This window comes from Rhinolophus ferrumequinum, chromosome 9 (assembly GCF_004115265.2).
Source record: "Rhinolophus ferrumequinum isolate MPI-CBG mRhiFer1 chromosome 9, mRhiFer1_v1.p, whole genome shotgun sequence".
NCBI lineage: Eukaryota > Metazoa > Chordata > Mammalia > Chiroptera > Rhinolophidae > Rhinolophus > Rhinolophus ferrumequinum.
The window spans coordinates 15,644,082-15,662,444 of NC_046292.1; the positions used below are offsets into that span (position 1 = coordinate 15,644,082).

General features: G+C 51.5%; 1 protein-coding gene across 1 annotated transcript; it reads right to left on the reverse strand.

Annotated features, from left to right (window-relative positions):
• Positions 1–485: 485 nt before the first annotated feature.
• Positions 486–16,960, reverse strand: LACTBL1 (lactamase beta like 1). Its single transcript, XM_033113802.1, has 8 exons — positions 16,871–16,960; positions 16,443–16,569; positions 11,799–11,925; positions 8,967–9,076; positions 6,968–7,125; positions 5,728–5,966; positions 2,859–2,964; positions 486–1,521 (listed from the first exon to the last, which is right to left on the reverse strand). The coding sequence occupies exons 2-8, from the start codon at positions 16,452–16,454 to the stop codon at positions 486–488; spliced, it is 1,788 nt and encodes a 595-aa protein (XP_032969693.1). The 5' UTR covers positions 16,455–16,569; positions 16,871–16,960.
• Between the last annotated feature and the right edge of the window lie 1,403 nt (positions 16,961–18,363).

Here is an 18,363-nt window from a genome sequence, read left to right on the forward strand (position 1 = left end):
TCCCCATAGTTTCCCACTGGGTTTGGCTTCATGGCCGTGGAGTCCCCTCCCGCTCCCCCACCAGCTCCAGGTAAGACTACAGAAATGGTCCGCCTTCCCCACGCCCACCAATCCCGTCAGACCAAAGTGGATTCTTTTTAAAAAGAGGAGAAACAAATAAGATGAGAACAACACAAATTAATTTTTAATATATTGCCCTGCCCCACACTCATCTCCATAAGAAAAAAACAGGCATGCAAAGGCTCGATGCTATTTCTATTAGTGTTTTCAAACCGTGGTTCATGACTCAGTTTCCATTGGCTACCTCATGGCTGCTCCAGCTATCTCTTGTTATGTAACAAACACCTCTAACACTTAGGGGCTTACCACCACTACCCAATTATTAATTAACCGTTCATTATACACTTTGAGGAGTGCCACCCTATTCTACTTTGTCAACTACTCGGGTTCTCTAATAGCCATCCCTGTAGTCTTACCTTCCAAGCCTAAGTTGGAAAGCTGGGAGGCGAGGACCGGAAGGCTCTGGACAGAGCCGAGGGTCCCTGGTTCTTGAATACGGGCTTGCTCGGCAGCCGCAACACACGGTACGTGTTGAGGCCCGGCACATCGAAGCCTGGGGACAGCCCGTGACGATCCAAGGGGTAAAAGTTGACGAGCTGCCCGTGCTGAGCCTCCAGGGAGAGCCAGGCGTCGCCGAGCGGCAGCGCGCACGGGAACTCGCGGGCCACGTGCAGCTGGAACACGCGGCCCCGCAGGTGGTGCAGCGCCAGCGTGCGGAACGCGGGGGGCACCAGCGCCTCCACGCGAGGCCCGAACTGGCGCAGGCGCAGCTCGCCCGCCGGCCCGGCGCGCACCTCGTAGAAGGTCAGGTTGGCGAAGGTGAAATAGCCGGCGAAGGGGCGCGCGCTGGGCGGCGGGGCCGGGCGCTGCGCAGCCTCCCGCAGGGCCCTCTCCAGGGCCGGCAGGAGCACGTCGTAAGCCTGCGCCACCAGGTCGGGCCCGGGCGGCCGCGGCCCGGCCAGCAGCAGCACGAGGCCCAGGCGCAGCGGCGGCACCAGGGAGAAGGTGGCGGCGTAGCCGTCCAGGTCGCCGTCCTTGCGCACCACGCGGTAGCCCCTTTGCGCGTGGAATTCCCAAGGTGTGCCCGTCTCGTTGGCGAAGTAGGCGCCAGAGCAGGCCAGCAGCGGCGCCAGCAGTGTCTTGGCCGCGTCGGGCTGAAGGAGCCGCTGTGGCCCGCTCCCTAGAAGCACCATGGCCAGCTTGGCCAGGTCGGCCGGGGTGGAGTACATCTGGCCTGATGGGCGGTACCAGCCCAGGTCATAGAGCGGCGCCAGCCTGCCGCTACCGTAGAAGCCCGCCGCCAACCGGGTACGCACAAGAGGGGTGAAGTCGAAGCCGGTGTCCGCCATCCCCAGAGGCTCCAGCACGTTCTCCGAGATCCAGCGCTGGTAGTCACCCTGGGCCGTGTGGCCTGCCAGGACATGGGCCAGAAGCGAGAAGGCCAGAGTGCTGTAATGACACCTGGAAGGGGTGAAAACTGGTTTGCGGCCCAGGATGGACGTCGCCAGGCCATAAATGGCCCCTTCCCACTTGCCCAGACTGTCTGCAATGCCACCAGCGTTTCACTGGACTGGGTGGGACAGGAAAGGAACCTGCTTCACTGCATCCCAAGTGGCCAGACCCAGAAGAGACTTTGGAGAGCACTACTCTACCTCTGGAAAAAGGAAGGGGCAGAGAATTTTCCAGGATCACATAGCAGGTAGGGGGAAAGCTGGGCTGGGCGACAAACCTGGGAAAGTGGTGAAACAAACCGTATTGGTCCTTTACACTTCAGTATGATTGACTTTAGCAGATGGAAAACTAGAGCCTTCAACTAGCCTGGGTGGGAAATGATAGCAATCATGTAACTCAAGGTTAAAAAGCAGGAGGTTAGATTTCACTCCTCCCTTCTTCCCAGCCATGGCCGACACCAGTCATCAATAAGAGGTCTCTTTCCTTTCCCAGAGCAGGTGCAGTTTCAGCATCTCTAAAGTGGTGTGTCAAGAAGGCATAAGGATGGATGAAAATCCACAAACCCTTTTTAGACGTGCCTGAACTCTAGCCCGACCTCCTTTTTTACAGACGAGGAAGGTGAGGTTCAGAGAGGCAAAGTACCTCCTCCAAAGTCACACAGCAAGTTAGTGGCAGAGCTTGAAGGGAGGACATCAGCCTGCAGATGCCCAAGCATTACCTGAATCCTTTCTTTCTCAGGGAAGTGAGTCCTGAGGTTCAGCATTTGGAGAAGCCGGAGGGCAAACTTGAAGAAGGGACATCTTTTCCCAAAGAAAGGCCAGCAGGCCTGGGAGGGTAGCTCTGAGGCGGGTGAGTGCCAACTGTCCTCTGTCCAGCCCCACTGCTCCCAGAGTTGGGCTTCCCTGTTCACTGTGCCACCCCCAGATATCCACTCCCTATCTCATCAGTGTCCCATTTATTTCCATCCCGGCCCTTAGCAAAATCTGTCTTTATCTTGTTTATCTGTTCACTCACTAGACTGCAAACTCTATGAGGAGGGACCTCATTGGATTTGTTTGCTGTTCCAGGCACAGAGTAGGTGCTCAGTACATGTTGAGTTGATGAATGGAACGAACACGGGGTTTAAACTGACTCTGAGCCCAGCTCACCCCTGCCTTGCTGTGCCACCCCTTTCTGGGCCTCAGGCTTCCCAGCTGTGGAATAGGGGTGGTATTCAGTGGCCCCTGAGGTCTCTCCTGACTCTCACCACCTAGAATGAGGCAATGCAGCCTCTCTCCCAGAAGGGCTATCTCTTGTCAGGAGAGGAGGTTCCTAACGTTGGCAGGGCATCAAGGTGCTCTCCTCACCTGGTTCCTGGGTCTGCCACCAGCACATCATCCTTGAGCAGGCTCAAGGCCTCCTGGGTGCTGCCCCTCCACAGCAGGGACGTGGAGCGGAGCCTTCTGGGCAGCCCTAGGGAGGGGCAGGCGCAGTGGTCAGACCTGCTGGGCCCGCGGAGGGTGGGATGGTGGGCCCCTGGGTGCACTCCCTCTGCCACCTTCCATGGGTTGAAAGATAACAATGACAAAATCACCTGACAAAACAAGAATAGTCTAGCATGGACTCTAACCAATTCTGCCTGTGTTTCGTTGGGCAAGCCACTTAACCTGTCTGAGCCACAGTCCCTTCATCTGTATGTAACGTGAGGGAAACAATTCCTATATCAGAGGGTTGATGTGAGGATTAGATGAGATAAAATGCTTAGCACAGTGCTTGGTCATGGTAGCTGCTCCAAAAGGAATTGTTATCATCAACGATGGGAATTTGATTTCCATAAAATCCTCGAGATCAGTGGCCAAATAGCTTTGTGGAACTGGCTCCTCTGGCCACTTGGACTTTTCTATTTATTGGATGTGACACCTTTGGAAGGATCACAGGATTGGGGTTCTTCCCATCCATCCATCAATAGATCTTGAGCCGCTCTGTTATGCCAAGGAATGTTCTGAGTGCTGGGGATTCAGTCATGAACAAAGTCCTTTCCCATGTGGAGTTTACATTCTAGTGGAGGGGACAGACAACAAGCAAATAACTATTCATGCTACAGATAAAAATAATTCCATGTAAGAAGGAAGGGCTTGCTATTTTATACAAGCTGGTCAGAGGAAGACCTCACAGAGAAGGTGACCCTCGAGCTAGTGAGACCTGGAGAAGGTGAGGGTGAGAGCCATGCAGCTCTGTGAGAAAAGAATGTCTCAGGCAGAAGAAACAGCAAATGCAAAGGCCCTGGGGCAGGAATGTCTTGGCATGTTTGGGGAATTCCATGGAACAGCCAGTGTGGCTGGAGAGGAGTGAGAAAGGGGAAGACTTGGGAGGTGAGAGATATTGGCGGGTTCAGGTATGAGATCCTCTGGGGCGCTTTAGGCTACCAGAAGGACTTGGCTTTTTCTCTGAGTGGGATGAGGCCGCTGCAGGGGTTTTGAACAGAGGAGTGATATAATCTGACATATATTTTATCAAGGTTGCTCTGGCTGCTGTGCGAATACAGACATTTGGGGTCGATGGCAGCAGCAGGGAATCCTGTAAGGAGACTTGCAAAATCCATGTTTAAATGATGGTGGCTTGTACTAGAGTGCTAGCAGTGGAGGTGGTGAGGAGTGGATGGGTTCTGGACATATTTTGAGAGTGGAGCCTACAGTATTTGATACTAGAAAGGATGTGGAGGGTGTGGGAGTGAGACGTATCAGGATGACTCCAAGGCTTCTGGGGAGCGACTGGGGGATGGAGTCCTAAGTCCTGGGTGTAAGTTCTGACTCTAGCACTTCTTGCTGTGTGACCCCAAACCATGTGCTTTACCTCTCTGAGCTTCTATTTGCTCATCTTTAAGTGGGCTGGAGCACCTGCAGTGGTTTCTCTGTGAGGTGTTACAAGACTTAACTAAGAGAATGAATGATAAACTGCAGACATGGGAGGAAGCTTTAGATTAGGATGAGGCTCAATCATAAAAGACATTGAGAGCCTAGAACAGAGTTATTCAGGCCGCCATATGCTCAGCTCGCCCCTTCGGGCCTAAGAGGAGACATGTAGGGTGTTTTTAAACTGACCAAACACTTAGAGAGCCCTGTGCTGGGTTCCCTGGGTATGATGAAGAAGAATCCACAACACACCCCTAGAGGGAGCCCTGGAGTCAGATTATAACCAGGGGTGGATTTAACAGGAGGCTCATGGAGTTTAATCCTCAGGGTCCCTCACCTGCACAGCCCTGTCCAAGGTCTGTGTCTAATTTTGACTTTATAACACAGTATTCTTAAAGAGGCCCCCCAAAATGATATCCACATCAGGCCCCACTAAACCTAGGTCTACCCTTGGCTGTAATAACCATAACTACATTGACAAGAACCTGCTGTGTGCCAGGTACTCAGCTAAGTATTTTACACTTATTGGCTCATTCAGTCCCCCATAATAGTCTGAACCATGGTCATTTTACAGAGGAGACAAACAAGACTCAGAGAAGTCAAGTGACCTGTCCAAGGTCACACAGCTAGGAGGGGGCAGAGCTGGAATTCTGGTGCTCGTGCCCTTAACCATTGGGCTGCCCTCCCCCAGGGAGACCCTGATCCTGTCCTGCCTGGACCACCTCAGGAGACTCCGTCCTCTCACTGAGCCTCTGGTTTACCGTCTGCTAATGAGACTGATAACAGCCATGTCCACAGACTGAGACCTCAGGCCTGAACGCATTTTGTAAAATGATAAAATGGCAGACACTCGTGAGGGATTCCTACCTTTGGGCGTTGGTGGGTTGGTGATGGCAAATATGAGCAATAGAAGGCATTTTGGGGTAGGGCAGACAGTGCCTACTTTCCCCCCGTTTGTCTGGGTCAGTCACCCCACAGCACAGCCCTGCTCCCACCCGCACAGCACACCTTCTTTAAACCAGCTCTCCACCTTCACAGGTGGCAGGTGGGCAAAATGGCCCATGAAGGACCCTTCAGTAGCTTCCAGAGCAATTGGTCAGCATCCGGCCCACTCTGACCCAGTACTGCCCAGGACCCCAGCCTACTCCTGCCCTGCCCTTCCATCAGGTCACCTTCCTCTTGGCTTGTTGTCACATCATCACCACTATTATTACATAGTAATTTATTCTTAATAAGTAATTCATTTACATGATTTAAAATGCTGCTCCCCAGTTCCCCACTTGAAATGTTTGGGGCTGAGCGAGACAAGTTCAGAACCACCCACCCGAGAGCTGGCTGGCCATCCTTCGGAGGGTGACGGGCGAAGGCCTCGGGGCTGAGCCCACCTCCTCCAGCCCATCCATCAGGCTCTGCTGTGGAGGGGCTGATGCCAGGCCCAGAGGGTTGTTAATGGTGAAGCTGCTGGCATACCGTTCCAGAGGGTCATCCAGAGAGGCCACGATGCCCTCCTCCCACAGGCGGTACAGCATGAGGACTGGAAAGATCTTGGAGATGCTGGAGATCCTGAACAATGTTGGGGGCACAAGGGTGCAGTGGGCATCTTGGTGGCCTCACAGCCCCCCTCTGTCTATGTCCCAGCCTCTAACTTCCTGGCCTTCTAGGAAAGCACTGAGTCCACCTTATTCAGCCTCTGAGTTGGAAATTCACACGCCTCTGTAGCACTGGCTTTGGGACGCCTGAGAACAGACCAGAGGCAGTGAGGCTGGGCTGGACGGACACGCTGGAACACCTCCCCCATGGCAGGCCCTCCCCAGGCCCGGCCCGTTCTGGGACAGACTTGGGTTGGGTCATACGTCTGCCTCTCACCAAATGGTCTTGGGCAAGTACTAGACTTTCTGAGATTCAGTTTCCTTGTCTGTTTCTCAGGTCGTAGAAAGGATTGAAGGAGGTTGTGCGCGTCAAGTGCCTGGCAGGTAGTTAGTGCTCAATCAGGGGCAGCAAATATAATTGTCCCCATGCCTGGCACATAGCAGGTGCGATATGAATGGAAACGCTCACAGATCTCTGGGAGCAAATGTGTTCCCTTCGCATTGTGAGCTTTGAGGATCCTACAAGCAGCACCTAGGAGAGGAGACTCTGGTTGTGCAGCAGAATGTCCCGCGTGGCTTCCATCTGGGCCTCTGCTGCCAACTGACAGGGACCTGGGGCAAGAGCCCAGGAACTGGTTAGAGTTCCATTGTGGCACATGAGAGGATGGGGCACAAGGGAGCCTCTTCTGTTAGGTTTGGGGCTACGAGTCCTTTCCTGACCTACTTCTCCTGTGGTGTGACGCGGGGCACTCACTGGTCTTCTCTGGACCTCAGTCTCCTCATCTATAAAATTGTCAGGACTTAATAAAGGGCCCTGGCAGCGTGGACCCCTAGTCATGATTATCTCGAGTCCCCCTTCCTCCCTGGCAGCGTGGACCCCTAGTCATGATTATCTCGAGTCCCCCTTCCTCCTAGGTGCCCTTGTTCTCCCATCCCTTGCCCCCGCCCTGGGACCCTGGAGGTCCGTCAGCTGACCGGTACATGGTGTACTCATTGGGGGGCCCAGAAGCTGGGTCTGAGCCATTCTTCTTCCCGAAGTTCCCAGTCCAGAGCACGGTGTCACTGTGGATGACAACTGCAGACATGGCAGCCAGCCCCGGGGCAGACAGTGCCTGACCCAGGATCCTGTCCACCTTGGAGGAGAAGAGCGGGAGGCTCAGAGTGTGGGTGCAGAGACACACCCCACTTGTCATCTGCACCCCCTGCCCATTCCCTGCACACAGCACCCCCTGACTGGCTCCCCTTATTCTCTTCCCCCCTCCCCAGTTGCTGGAGCGGAGAGCCCAGTGAGCCTCCAAACCTTGGGTTCTCCAACCATGCCCCATGGGGTGGGCCCCCCACCCTGGCTGCAATCAGAGCAGCTCCCCTGGAATCTTTTATACATAGGGCTTCCTCATAAGATTTTTGTTCAAAGAAACATTTCCTTGGCAAAATATAAAAGGAAGGAAGGGTTAAAACAACTGATCTAGTCGAAATCTTGTCTGATGCCCCAGAAAACCTCCAACAGGCCTAGGGAGTCTGACTCCCTCGTGTTGGAGAATTCACTATTTATAGAAGGCCCCAGGTTCTCTGAACATTTGTTGAAAATGCCTCATTCTTTTCAATGATGAAGTACAATGATGACGACGACAGCTAACACTTACGGGACATTTAGAATATGCCAGGCACAGTATAACTGATTTTCAGACATTGTCTCATTTCATCCTCATAATAAGTCCATGCTAATTTCTCCCTCTTTTACAGAAGAGAAAACCGAGTCTATGAGCTATGAAGTGACTTGCCCACGTGGCTAATGGTCAGTAGAATCAGGATTAGAACCCCGTGCTAACTCCAACCTCAGTTTCTGATTAACTGCCAGAGCAATTGTAAATATCCCGAGTTGAGCTGTGTCTACCTGTTTCCACTGCTGCACTAACTTTGCCTCTCTGAGCCTCAGTTTCCTCCTCCATTCTCAAGGTATTCATATAAAGAGATTAGCACCTACTAGGTACTCACTAAAAGGCAGCCGTGGTTATTGCTGGTTTTTTCCTTTAATTCCTATGACCCCTGGGAGCCACAGGGCACCGTTTTGTTCCCTCTCCTTCACCACATGTCCTGTGTTTGCAGACAGTGACTGTGTCTCTCTGCGTTGGCCATGCCTTCTCTTATGTAGACACGTCACCTGCCTTCCCTTCAGCTATTCCTCAGACTGCGGTTTCAAATTCCCCCACTACCTTGCTGCTCATACATGTCCGACCATGTTTCATTTGTCTGTATGTCTCCTAAGGTGAGTGACCCACGTGGGTGGGGTCTGAGTGGCACCGACTAGAACTGGCTGACAAATCCTCTAGTGTTAAGCCATCCTGCAGAGGTAAAAGTTGCGTTGTATGTGTGTGGGGGAGGGGGTGTTTTTAATTATATTGTAATGGCTTCTGTGATACGGGCTCTGTCATCCTCTCCCATCTCATCTTTCTCCTCCCCCTACCTATGGCCCCACCAGACTGAGTTTCCGCTAAGTTCTCTGTATGTGCCTTGTACTAACTCTGCTGCCTCTGGGCCTTTGTACATGCTGTTCCCTCTAACGCACACCCTTCCCCCCCTCCAAGCTCCTTTACTACACAGGTGCCCATCATCTGGGGTCTCCTACTCGTTCACGTCTCAGTTCAGACACCACTTCCTCCAGAAGCCTTCCTTGACCCCCAAGGCCCATTCCTTTGTGCCCCAGCAGTCCCCTAAACTTTCCCTGGCCTCACTCTTAGCCCTGTGTTATAAATATTGCTTGTCATGACTATTCCCTTACTCCCAGACTAGTACCTTCTTCAGAGCAGGACAGTATCTTCTTCCTGTCATGTCCTTGGTGCCTAGCACAGACCAGGTGCTCCAAAATTCCACGCTGTATGAATGAATGAATGCCGTTTCCAGCACAGAGAGTGTATCCTCCCCTTCATCCTCCAGGCCTAGCACACACCCAGTTCCCTCCTGGGCCATCACTGACCTTTTCCAGGGCTTCCTTCAACACGGGGAGGGGGTGTGCCAGGGGCACAGGTTCGGGATGCTGGGGACACATCCTCACAGGGGCAGCAGTCACTTCTGATCCCAAGGAACCTGCAGGGAACAGAGAAGAGGCCAGAGATCAGGATCGGAGTCTAGGGGTCATCCTAGAGGAGGTGGGAGGGTGGCAGCAAGGCCAGAGCCAGGCCTCAGGGCCAGCCCTCCCAGCTGGCAGCAGCCTTACCAGGAGATGGTAGCAGGATACAGAGACCAGCCGTGGGCAGCAAGGGGCAAAGGGCAGAGTATGCCCGGAGGAGAAGGGACAGTCCCACGCTCACCACCTGCTGCTTGGCCTTTAAGAAACCAGTTAGGCCACCGTTCTGATTGGCGGCCCTTCTCTCTTGCACGACCAGCTTCCTCCCTCCATGTGATCAGCAGGCTTTAGACTAAGGTCCAGCTCCTTGCGGCAGGCTCAGCCATGTCTCTCTTTCCCTAGTTCCAATTACATATTTCGGTGCAGAAGTGAACTTGGGGCCCCACGTAGGCTTCAGGCCTAAACCACTAGGGACGATACTCATTGTATCACCAGAACCACGAGTCTGGGCATGGAGTGGGGACCGGGGGGAGACGTGAATCTCATTCTGCTTTGGTCGGGCTGTATGGCTTCGCTGGAACCTCAGGGGAAAAGGTGTGGGCTTTGGCAGGGCAGGATTCAGGCTGGAAGACCATCACAACGGCCCCCAGACCTCCCCTCGTCCTCTAAGGATGGTATGGGGTGGTAAGGATATAAGCGCCCTGAGGAGCTGCACCCTTTTCGAATCCTCCTACTGCTTCCCCAGACGACCACCCAGAACGGAAGGAGGGTGGAGGTTCACTGTGGCCATAAAGTGTTGTCGCTCTTCACTCCGGCTGGCTGTGTGACTTGCTATGACCAATAGAATGAGGCTGAATGAATCACTGGTGCGGACCTTTGCTGATGGGGAATAACGGCCCGTCGCGGACAAGCCTGAGAACGAGAGCCCACTAGGAGGCCGAGCTGGCTTGCCTACCTCGCTGGAGAGAGAGCCTGGGTTAGACCAGCTGCAGAACCGTCAGCCACCCCACGGCATGAGAAAGAATAAATCGCTTTGTTTGAAGCCAGTAGGTTTCAGTAGGTTTGGGAGTGGTTTGTTACTCAGCAATAGAGAACTGATATTGTCCCGAACAGGAAAATTACAAACCTTAAGGAACATCTCTCAATAGCTCCATGACATACTATGTTTCCTGAAAATCAGACCTCGCCGGACAATCAGTTCTAACGCGTCTTTTGGAGCAAAAATTAATATAAGACCCGGTCTTATTTTACTATAAGACTGAGTTTAATATAATATAATATAATGTAATATAATATAATATAATAACTATATAATATAATATACCGGGTCTTTATAATATAATATAATATAATATAATATAATATAATATAATATAATATAATATAATATAATACCGGGTCTTATATTAATTTTTGCTCCAAAAGACCCATTAGAGCTGATTGTCCAGCTAGGTCTTATTTATGGGGAAGCACGGTAGGTTCAATAATTGGAGTAGGGTGGGCTCGGCCAGAGCCTAAGCTTTGCTCAGCCTGGGATCCAGGTAGGGCTGGTGTCTGCAGCCATGCATCTCCAGTGATGCATATGCACACAAAAGAAATCAGCTGGGAATCTTAAAATGCAGATTCGATTCAGTAGATATGGGGTGGGTCCTGGGCGTCCTCGTTTTCACCAACCTCTCAGGTGGTGCCCCTGCAAGGATGAGGACCCAGGGATGGCCCATGAATTGTTTGTCTCCCATTTGTGACAAATTAAGCACAAAATTTGAGAGAAAGCATTTAGAAACTTTTATAACGGTTTGATGAACTGATTTTGTGTCTGTTGAATCTAATTATTCAAAACTTGGGCCTCTGGTTTGTATGTCTTTCTTTAATTTCTCTAATAGTTCATTTTGATATATTTATAGTAATACTGGTCTGCTATGGATTGGACAGGCCGACCTGCCACTTGGGGACTATTTGTTTGAGGGGCTAAGGAGCTGCTGATAAAGGAATTTTGCCCTAGAAAGAAAGAATTAGGGTGGGAGAGGAAGAAGCTGGTGAGAAACTAAAAGGAGCCATTTCGGCAAAATAATCTCTGTGGGACTTTGGAGCCCACAGCCCCTTGTTGAGCCTTTGACCTCTGCAGCACTGATGACTGTGAGGAATGGAGAGAACTAGTCTCCCCAACTTCGGTGGAGACCTGGGATTCTAGACCTTCCAGGACCCCAGCAGGTTGGAGGTCCCAGAGGTTGCTGTAGCAACAGAGGGGCTGGTAGACATTCCCAGCAGTGGTGGCTCATTTCCCGAGCCTTGACCAGCCCAGGATGGAGAGGCTCCAAGAAATGACAGTTGCTGCCCATGGACACCTGCGTTGTTCCTCTCAGGGTCTTAGATATAGCTGGGGAAGGGTCCTTACAGGGGGACAGGGCCTGGAGGTCCCACCGTGGAGGCTGAAGGCAGAGCAAGAGGAACAGTTTGCACTTTCTGGGGAACCCTGAGTTTTGCCCCCCAGACTGGGTGGCTTAGGGAAACCCCAGTGGCATTAGGATCCCCATTTTGTACGCAGGGGCATCAGGGCATCTCCCGGGGTCACATGACTGGCCCCAAGACGCACAGTCAGAGTTGGAGTCTGAGTGGAGGCGAGAGCTTCTGTGTCTAAATCTTATGACCCTCCCCCTACACCCTCGGATCAGGAGTGGCAGCTCAAAGCCCACGAGGACCCATGGCGGGTGGGGAGAAATTCAAGGGTGTTTCTGCACTCACCCGTCTTCAGTTTGGGGAGGTGATACTGCCAGAGGAAGCAGCCAGTCATGAACACAGAGAGCAGGAAGAAGAAGCTGCAGGAGGCCGGGAAGAGCCACTTCTTTTTTACTTTCAGCCAGCAGCCAGCCTGGGACAAGGAGGACACAAGTCCCTGGGGGTCAGCCAGAGGGAGGAGAGAGAGGGCCCCTGCCCTGGCCCCTCCTATGCCTCAGGTTCACCCAGACATCATGGAAGTCCATAGCTTGGGGTTAATTTCACACCTGTAAGACCACGGTCCTCCCCAGTATGACCCGTTCAGCAGTTCTGCCATCCATGTGCCTCTGCTCCCCTGTGTCTTTGCATAGCCTGTTCCTTCTGCTGGGCATGCTTTCTGTCTCCTGTGTACTTAGTGAAATATCTCCGACCAGCTGCAATGCCACCTCCTCCATGAAGCCTTCCACAACTCTCCTCACCCAGGTCCCCTCCAAGGCACTTGGAACAAACCTTCGTTATAGTGCAAATCCAACTCTAGTACAACAGCTGTTTTACTCCTCTTAGCTGATGGAGTGTGAGTTCTCCAAGGAAAGGGCCACTTTTTCCCTTTCTCTCCTCCACGGCCTCTGGTTTATCCTGGGTTGTTTGGTTCACTGTGGTATTCCCAGTGCCTGGAACAGTTACTGCCACGTCACAGGCCCAGTAAATATTTGTTAAATGAATGAATGGGTGGAAATACACATCCTAGGTAGAGTTGAAACCCTCTACGTCCCCTTTGCAGATCTCAGTCTCCTCCCCATCCCCCCAGATCTAACTCCCATTCCGGTCTCGGCGCTTGTCATTATCACACGTGCCTTTATTCTTTGACTATGTGTTTAAGCATCAATAAACAGCATGTGCTATGGTTTTGCACATTTTTAAACTTACAGAAGTGATAGCCTACTGTATTATCCTCCTGCAACTTGTTTCCCCCGCCCCCTTTGATGCATGCAGCTCTGGATTATTCATTTTAACTTCTGTAGAGTATGTGGTTGTAGGAATATACTTCCTAGTGTAATAGAGCATGGAGTCGGGGCCAGGCTGCCTTAATACATGACTGTTTTATACATTTGAGGTGGTACCACTGTGGCCAGGAGTGAAATTTCTGGGTGGTCAGGTGTAGCCGTCTTCAGCTTAACCAGATTCTATCCAGTTGTTCTCCAAAGTTGTTCCAGTTTACATTCCCACAACTTGTGATTCTCGCCAATTTTAATTTGCATTGTCTTGATGACTACTGAGGTTGGACACCTTTTCATGCGTTTACTAGGTATATTTGGGTTTGCTTTTCTGTGAAGAAACTGCTCTTATCCTTTGCTTTTTTTTCTTTTTTTTTTCTATTCAATTTTCTTCACTTATTAGAGTTCTTTATAAGTTCTGGATGAGTCTTGTTTGTGGCTTGTCTTTTCACACTGTGTCTATGATAACTTTTGTTGAGCGGCAGAATAGTGTAGTGGTGAATCTGTGGTTTAACTTCAGTTCAACCATCCTGGATGTGTGACCTTAAGAAAGTCACTTAACCTCTCTGTGCTTCTGTTCCCTCATCTGTAAAATGGAGGTGATAATAGTGCTTGCCTCATACGTTTGTGAGGATTAAACGAGTTAATATCTAGGAAGTACATATTGTCTGACACGTTGTAAGACCTATTAGCTCTTATTGTCGAAGAGAGGGCTTTTTGTGGTGGTTCTGGTTGTTGCCAATCAAAGTTGCCAATAGTGTATTTTTTTGTTTGCTCTGTGTGTGAGTGTGTGTGTGTGTTGAGTGTGCTTAAGAAATCCTTTTCGCAGAGGTCTTAAATATAGATTTCTATACTTTCACACACAGAAGTATTTTTGGTTATGGTATAAGGAAGGGATTTTATTTTTTCCATATTGATAATCGATCATCTCAGTGCCATGTATTAAGTGCTCCAACCTGTCCCCCGCTGACTCGTATGCCATCTCTGAAACATACCAGTGTCTGCACGTACTGACAGCTGTTTCCGAGGCTCCGTTCCATCAGAGTCTCAGTGGATTTCTCTTCTGTCCCTCTCTGTCCAATGCTATACTCTCTTCCATAAGAAGATCGCTCATTTACTATGTGTCAGGCGCTGTCCTACAGGAAACAGTCTGGCCAGAGTGGCTTTCTGTGACCTGACCCTGACCTTCTCCATCGACCCATTCCTGCCTCTCCTCTTCCCTCTTGCGTCTGGATGCTCCCGCATCATGCTTTGTTCCCCTCTGTGCCTTTGCACCTGCCATTCCCTCTGGCTGTGAGGCTCTTTTTATCCTTTTTCACCTAACAAACGTGTTCTTCCTTAAAACCCATGGGCCACTGTGAAGCCCTCTCGTCCTCCCCCGGGCAGAACTGAGGCCCTCTCCTCTCTCTGTACACCCCGTTACTGCATTGGAATAGAACCTGCACTGGTTGCTCCTGGCTTCTTTGTCTGGCTCCCTACTAGTGGTGAGTGTCTCCATCACCACGATCATTCCACTTGGCTTTTATGCCCACACCACCTGGCACTCTGCCTGGCACTGGCAAGTTCTCAGGAAATGTGCTTTGACCTTGACATTATCCTGCAAGTTGAAAGACTTGGGTTCAAATCTCAGCCCCACCACCCGGGTCAGTTATACCTGGAAAAGTCCCTTCCCCCTTTGGGCCACCATTTCTTCAGCTGTTGGAGAGGACTGGAGTATTTGTGAAGAGTTCTCTTTTACCTCTGGAAATCTCATGTGATTTCAAAAGTATCTTCCACCTCGAGAATTTGGGGTTCACACTGAAGCCATTCTGTATCCATCATTTCAAAGATTGGAAACAACCCAACTGGTGGATGAATAGACAAAGTGTGGTACATCCATGCAATGGATTACTACTCAGCAATGTAGAGGAACAAACTACCGATACACAAATGACGTGGCTGAATCTCAAATGCATGATGCTACGTGAAATAAGCCAGACCCAAAAGACTACGGACTGTATCATTCCATTTTCATAACATTCTGGAAAAGGCAAAACTGTAGGGACAGAAGACAACTCGGTGGCTGCCTGGGGTAGGGATGGGAGGAGATACGCTACAAGGGTCACAAGGGGACTTGGGGAATTGATGGAACTGTTCTGCATCTTGACTGTCGTGGTGGTTATGGGACTGTATGTATTTGTCAAAACTCATAGAGCTGTACACCACAAAGTGTTGGTTTAGTGCCTGTCAACTATAGCTCAGTTTTTTGTTGTTTTTTTTTTTTTAAATGAAGCCATTGACAGTCCCAAGAACATTAGGATGTGTCCACCTGGGAGTCGGAGGGGTGACAGCAGACGCAAGACCTTCCTTGTGAATTCACAAGGCGTGAATGGAGGGTTCTCTGGTATTGTCGTGAGTTTGTTATGAGAGGGAAGGTGGAAGGTGCTCCCCTTTGAGCATGAGCAAAGGACCCCTGGGGCAGGGCCAGTGAGGGCACCCTCGCGGGAGAGCTGTCTGATATCCCTTAACAGGCATCTATGGTAGGACCAGGGTGTTGTCGTCTCATTTTCGGGTGAAGAATGCAATTCAGAGATACGAAATGACTCGCCAAGGTCGTGGGCAGCGAATGATGGAGCCGGGGCTCTAGCTCTATGCTATGCACCACCCCACCCTCTGCATGTGGCTAGGGTCTCTGCACCCTCAATTTATAACCCTCCTCTGGGGCCCAGCCCCATCTCATGTCTGTCTCCAATCTCAGGATTTATTCCCACAGACCCAGAGGTGGGGTCAGTGTTTCACCTCTAAGCTGCACACCAGCTGCTCACATTTTGACTTGCAATAGGCACTAGGACTCTCTCCCTCTCCCTTTCCCGCTGGAAAATGCTGGCAAGGGGAGGGCTCAGGAAGAGCCAGGCTCTCCCAAACCCCACCCATAACACAACTCCCCAGCTCCTTCCCTGGGGGGTCTTCAGCCCACAGACCTTCACTCCTTTCTCCTCCTCACTGTCCGCTCTGGGACAGCCCTCCTGTCTCTTGATACATTCAGAAACAGTCCCCAAGGGCCAGCTGTGTGCTTGGGCACAGGGCTACGCCCGGAAGTGCAGCACCTTTCCCCCAGGGAGCCAGCAGCATGGTGGAGGTCAGACACAGGGCTCTGGGCCCACGTGAAGCATGGCCTGACTCCAGCTCTGCCCTTACTGGCTTTGGACTAATGACTGCACCTCTCTGAGTCTCGGTTTTCTCATCTGCATAATGGGAATGACCTCACAGAATTTAAGTGATGTTAAATGAGACAGTGCGTGCAAAGTCCCTAGAAAGCTGTTCCCTAGTTAGTAGCTAGCGTTGCTGTAATAATTACTCTGGGAGACAGCCGTGAACAGAGTATGTGCAGAGGGCCCCAGGGACTTCGGGATACCTGTGAGCTCTGCCTCGGGGTGCAAGTGGGAGGAAAACTTTATCGAATGGGGAGTTGGGAACGGGTTGGGAATGGCACCCCAGTCAGAAGCCTGGAGATATGAAAAGGAAGAGGAGCAGTTTCTCATTTGTTTTGAGAATTCAGTGAGTTAATACACATAAAATACTTGAAACTATTCCTGGCCTATGGTGCGCACTCTATAACTGTTAGTGGTGATAGTGAAGGGGACGTGGGGTGATCTAGGCCAATATTTGAAGCAAGCCTTCGTGGGCTATGCCTCACCTGAGTCTTCATTGTCTCCAAGGCGTGGAAGGTCCCAACTCCTTGGGGATTTCGGTCTACAGGACAGGAGACCCTGGGAGTGGGAAATTCAGTCAGAGGAGCGAAGGCAGAGAGAGATCTTGTGAGACTGGAAAAGAGAGGAAGGGGACAGAAATGCCATAAGACAGGCGGGGGGTGAGGATGAGAGGACACAAAGCAACCCCTTCTCCCCGCTATAAAGCTCCCTGTTAAAAACAGGGGTAATGAGCTCAGAAAACCAGCTGGCTGGGTCTGCCCGGGTCTGTCTTGACTTTAGCACCGAATGTCCCAAATCCCTCTGTCACCCTCCCTGCCACGGCCTCTACTTCCAGCTCCTCCTCCCACTTCTAGCCTCAGAAACAACCCTGTCAGACCCCCCTCCCACCCCGGGGCATTTAGCCCCAACTCACCCTCTTCTGGAAGACTCAGGAAGAACAGGGCAGGTCAGGCACCACCATGGCTGGCCAGTGCCTCCCGGAGTCTGCTGTGCCCCAGGGGACAGGAATGGCTTCCTGAGCTCTGAGGCGCAGTCTTCACCAGGACTCTCCAGGGGCTGGCAGATGTGGTGCCTGATTTGCCCAGCACTAATCCCTCCATGCCCTCGGACATGGGGATTAGTTCCTGAGGTCCCCAAGTGTGAGCAGCAGGGAGAGGGCACATCTGTCAGGGAGACTGGGCAGCACCACGTGACCCAGGTTGGTGGGTAAAGGAATGCTCTCTCTAAAATGAGTCTCTGCCGAGCCCACAGGAAGAAAGATGACGGTTGTTGCCAGGAAAACAGCCTACCCACCAGCCCCCCAAGCTTCATCAGTCCCCCACACCAACTCCGGGGCTACCTGCGAGGAACCTGAAGCTCCAAGGAACACAGTTTGAACATGAGTGGGGTCAGCCTAGGTGTCGAATATTCAGATAACTCAGTTCAAATCCCAGTTCTGTCACTGCCTGTGCAGCGTTGCGTGGGTGTCATGCCCTCTTTGTTTCTTCATCTGTAAAATGGGGATAACGATACCTCAGTTAGTGTGAGAATTAAATGACAATGTGCTTGTAAAGCAGGTAGCCCAGGACCTGGCACCTCGTGGGGCTCTATACAGGCTAGCTTCTTGTTATAACTCGGCTTTTATGCCACAACATCCACAATGTCTACCCAGACCCATCACATCTTTCTCAGTGAACATTCTAGAAAGTCACTATCCTTTGATTTTAGTTGGCACACAAGAGAAAATACATTTGCCTTCTTGGCACCAGATATGGCTGCCCATTGAAACTACCTGGACAAACCAGTGCTATCTGGGTCCCACAACCAGAAATCCCACTATAATCCTGGGGAGATTATTTTTTAAAAGACGGCGGGTGTCTGGGTCCCACTCCCAGAGGCCTCCAGGAGTGCAGCCTGGGCATCACGATTCTTGAAGATTCAGTGATTCCAGTGTGTGGTCAAGACTGAGAACCACTGCACCTGACCAGTGAACCTCCAACTCCTTTTGAACGTGTGTAGGAATAGCCAGGGGATTTAGTTAAACTGCAGATTCTGTCAGGGGTCAGGTGGGACCTGAGAGGTTCTGCATTCCTCACAAGCTCCCAGGACGTCAGTGCTGGTTCGCGGACACACCGTGAGGAGCAAAAGGCTCCTCTGAGCTTCGTGGGTCTCTCCAGCTCCCGCATCATTATCTCCGTAGAGCCTCACAGCTGCCTCCCGGCCGCCCGTCCTGGACAAGGCTTGAGTTATTATCTCCGTGTTGGTGAAGCTCAGGGTGGATATGGGAATGGGTGGAGGCCAGCCGTCTGGATCGTCTTCTGCGTCCCCCGGAGCCAAAGATCTGGGCTGGACCAGAGAGTGGGATTGATCAATTAGAGCGAGACGAGAGCTGAGGGATTTCATCCCAAATCCACATGGGATGGCTGC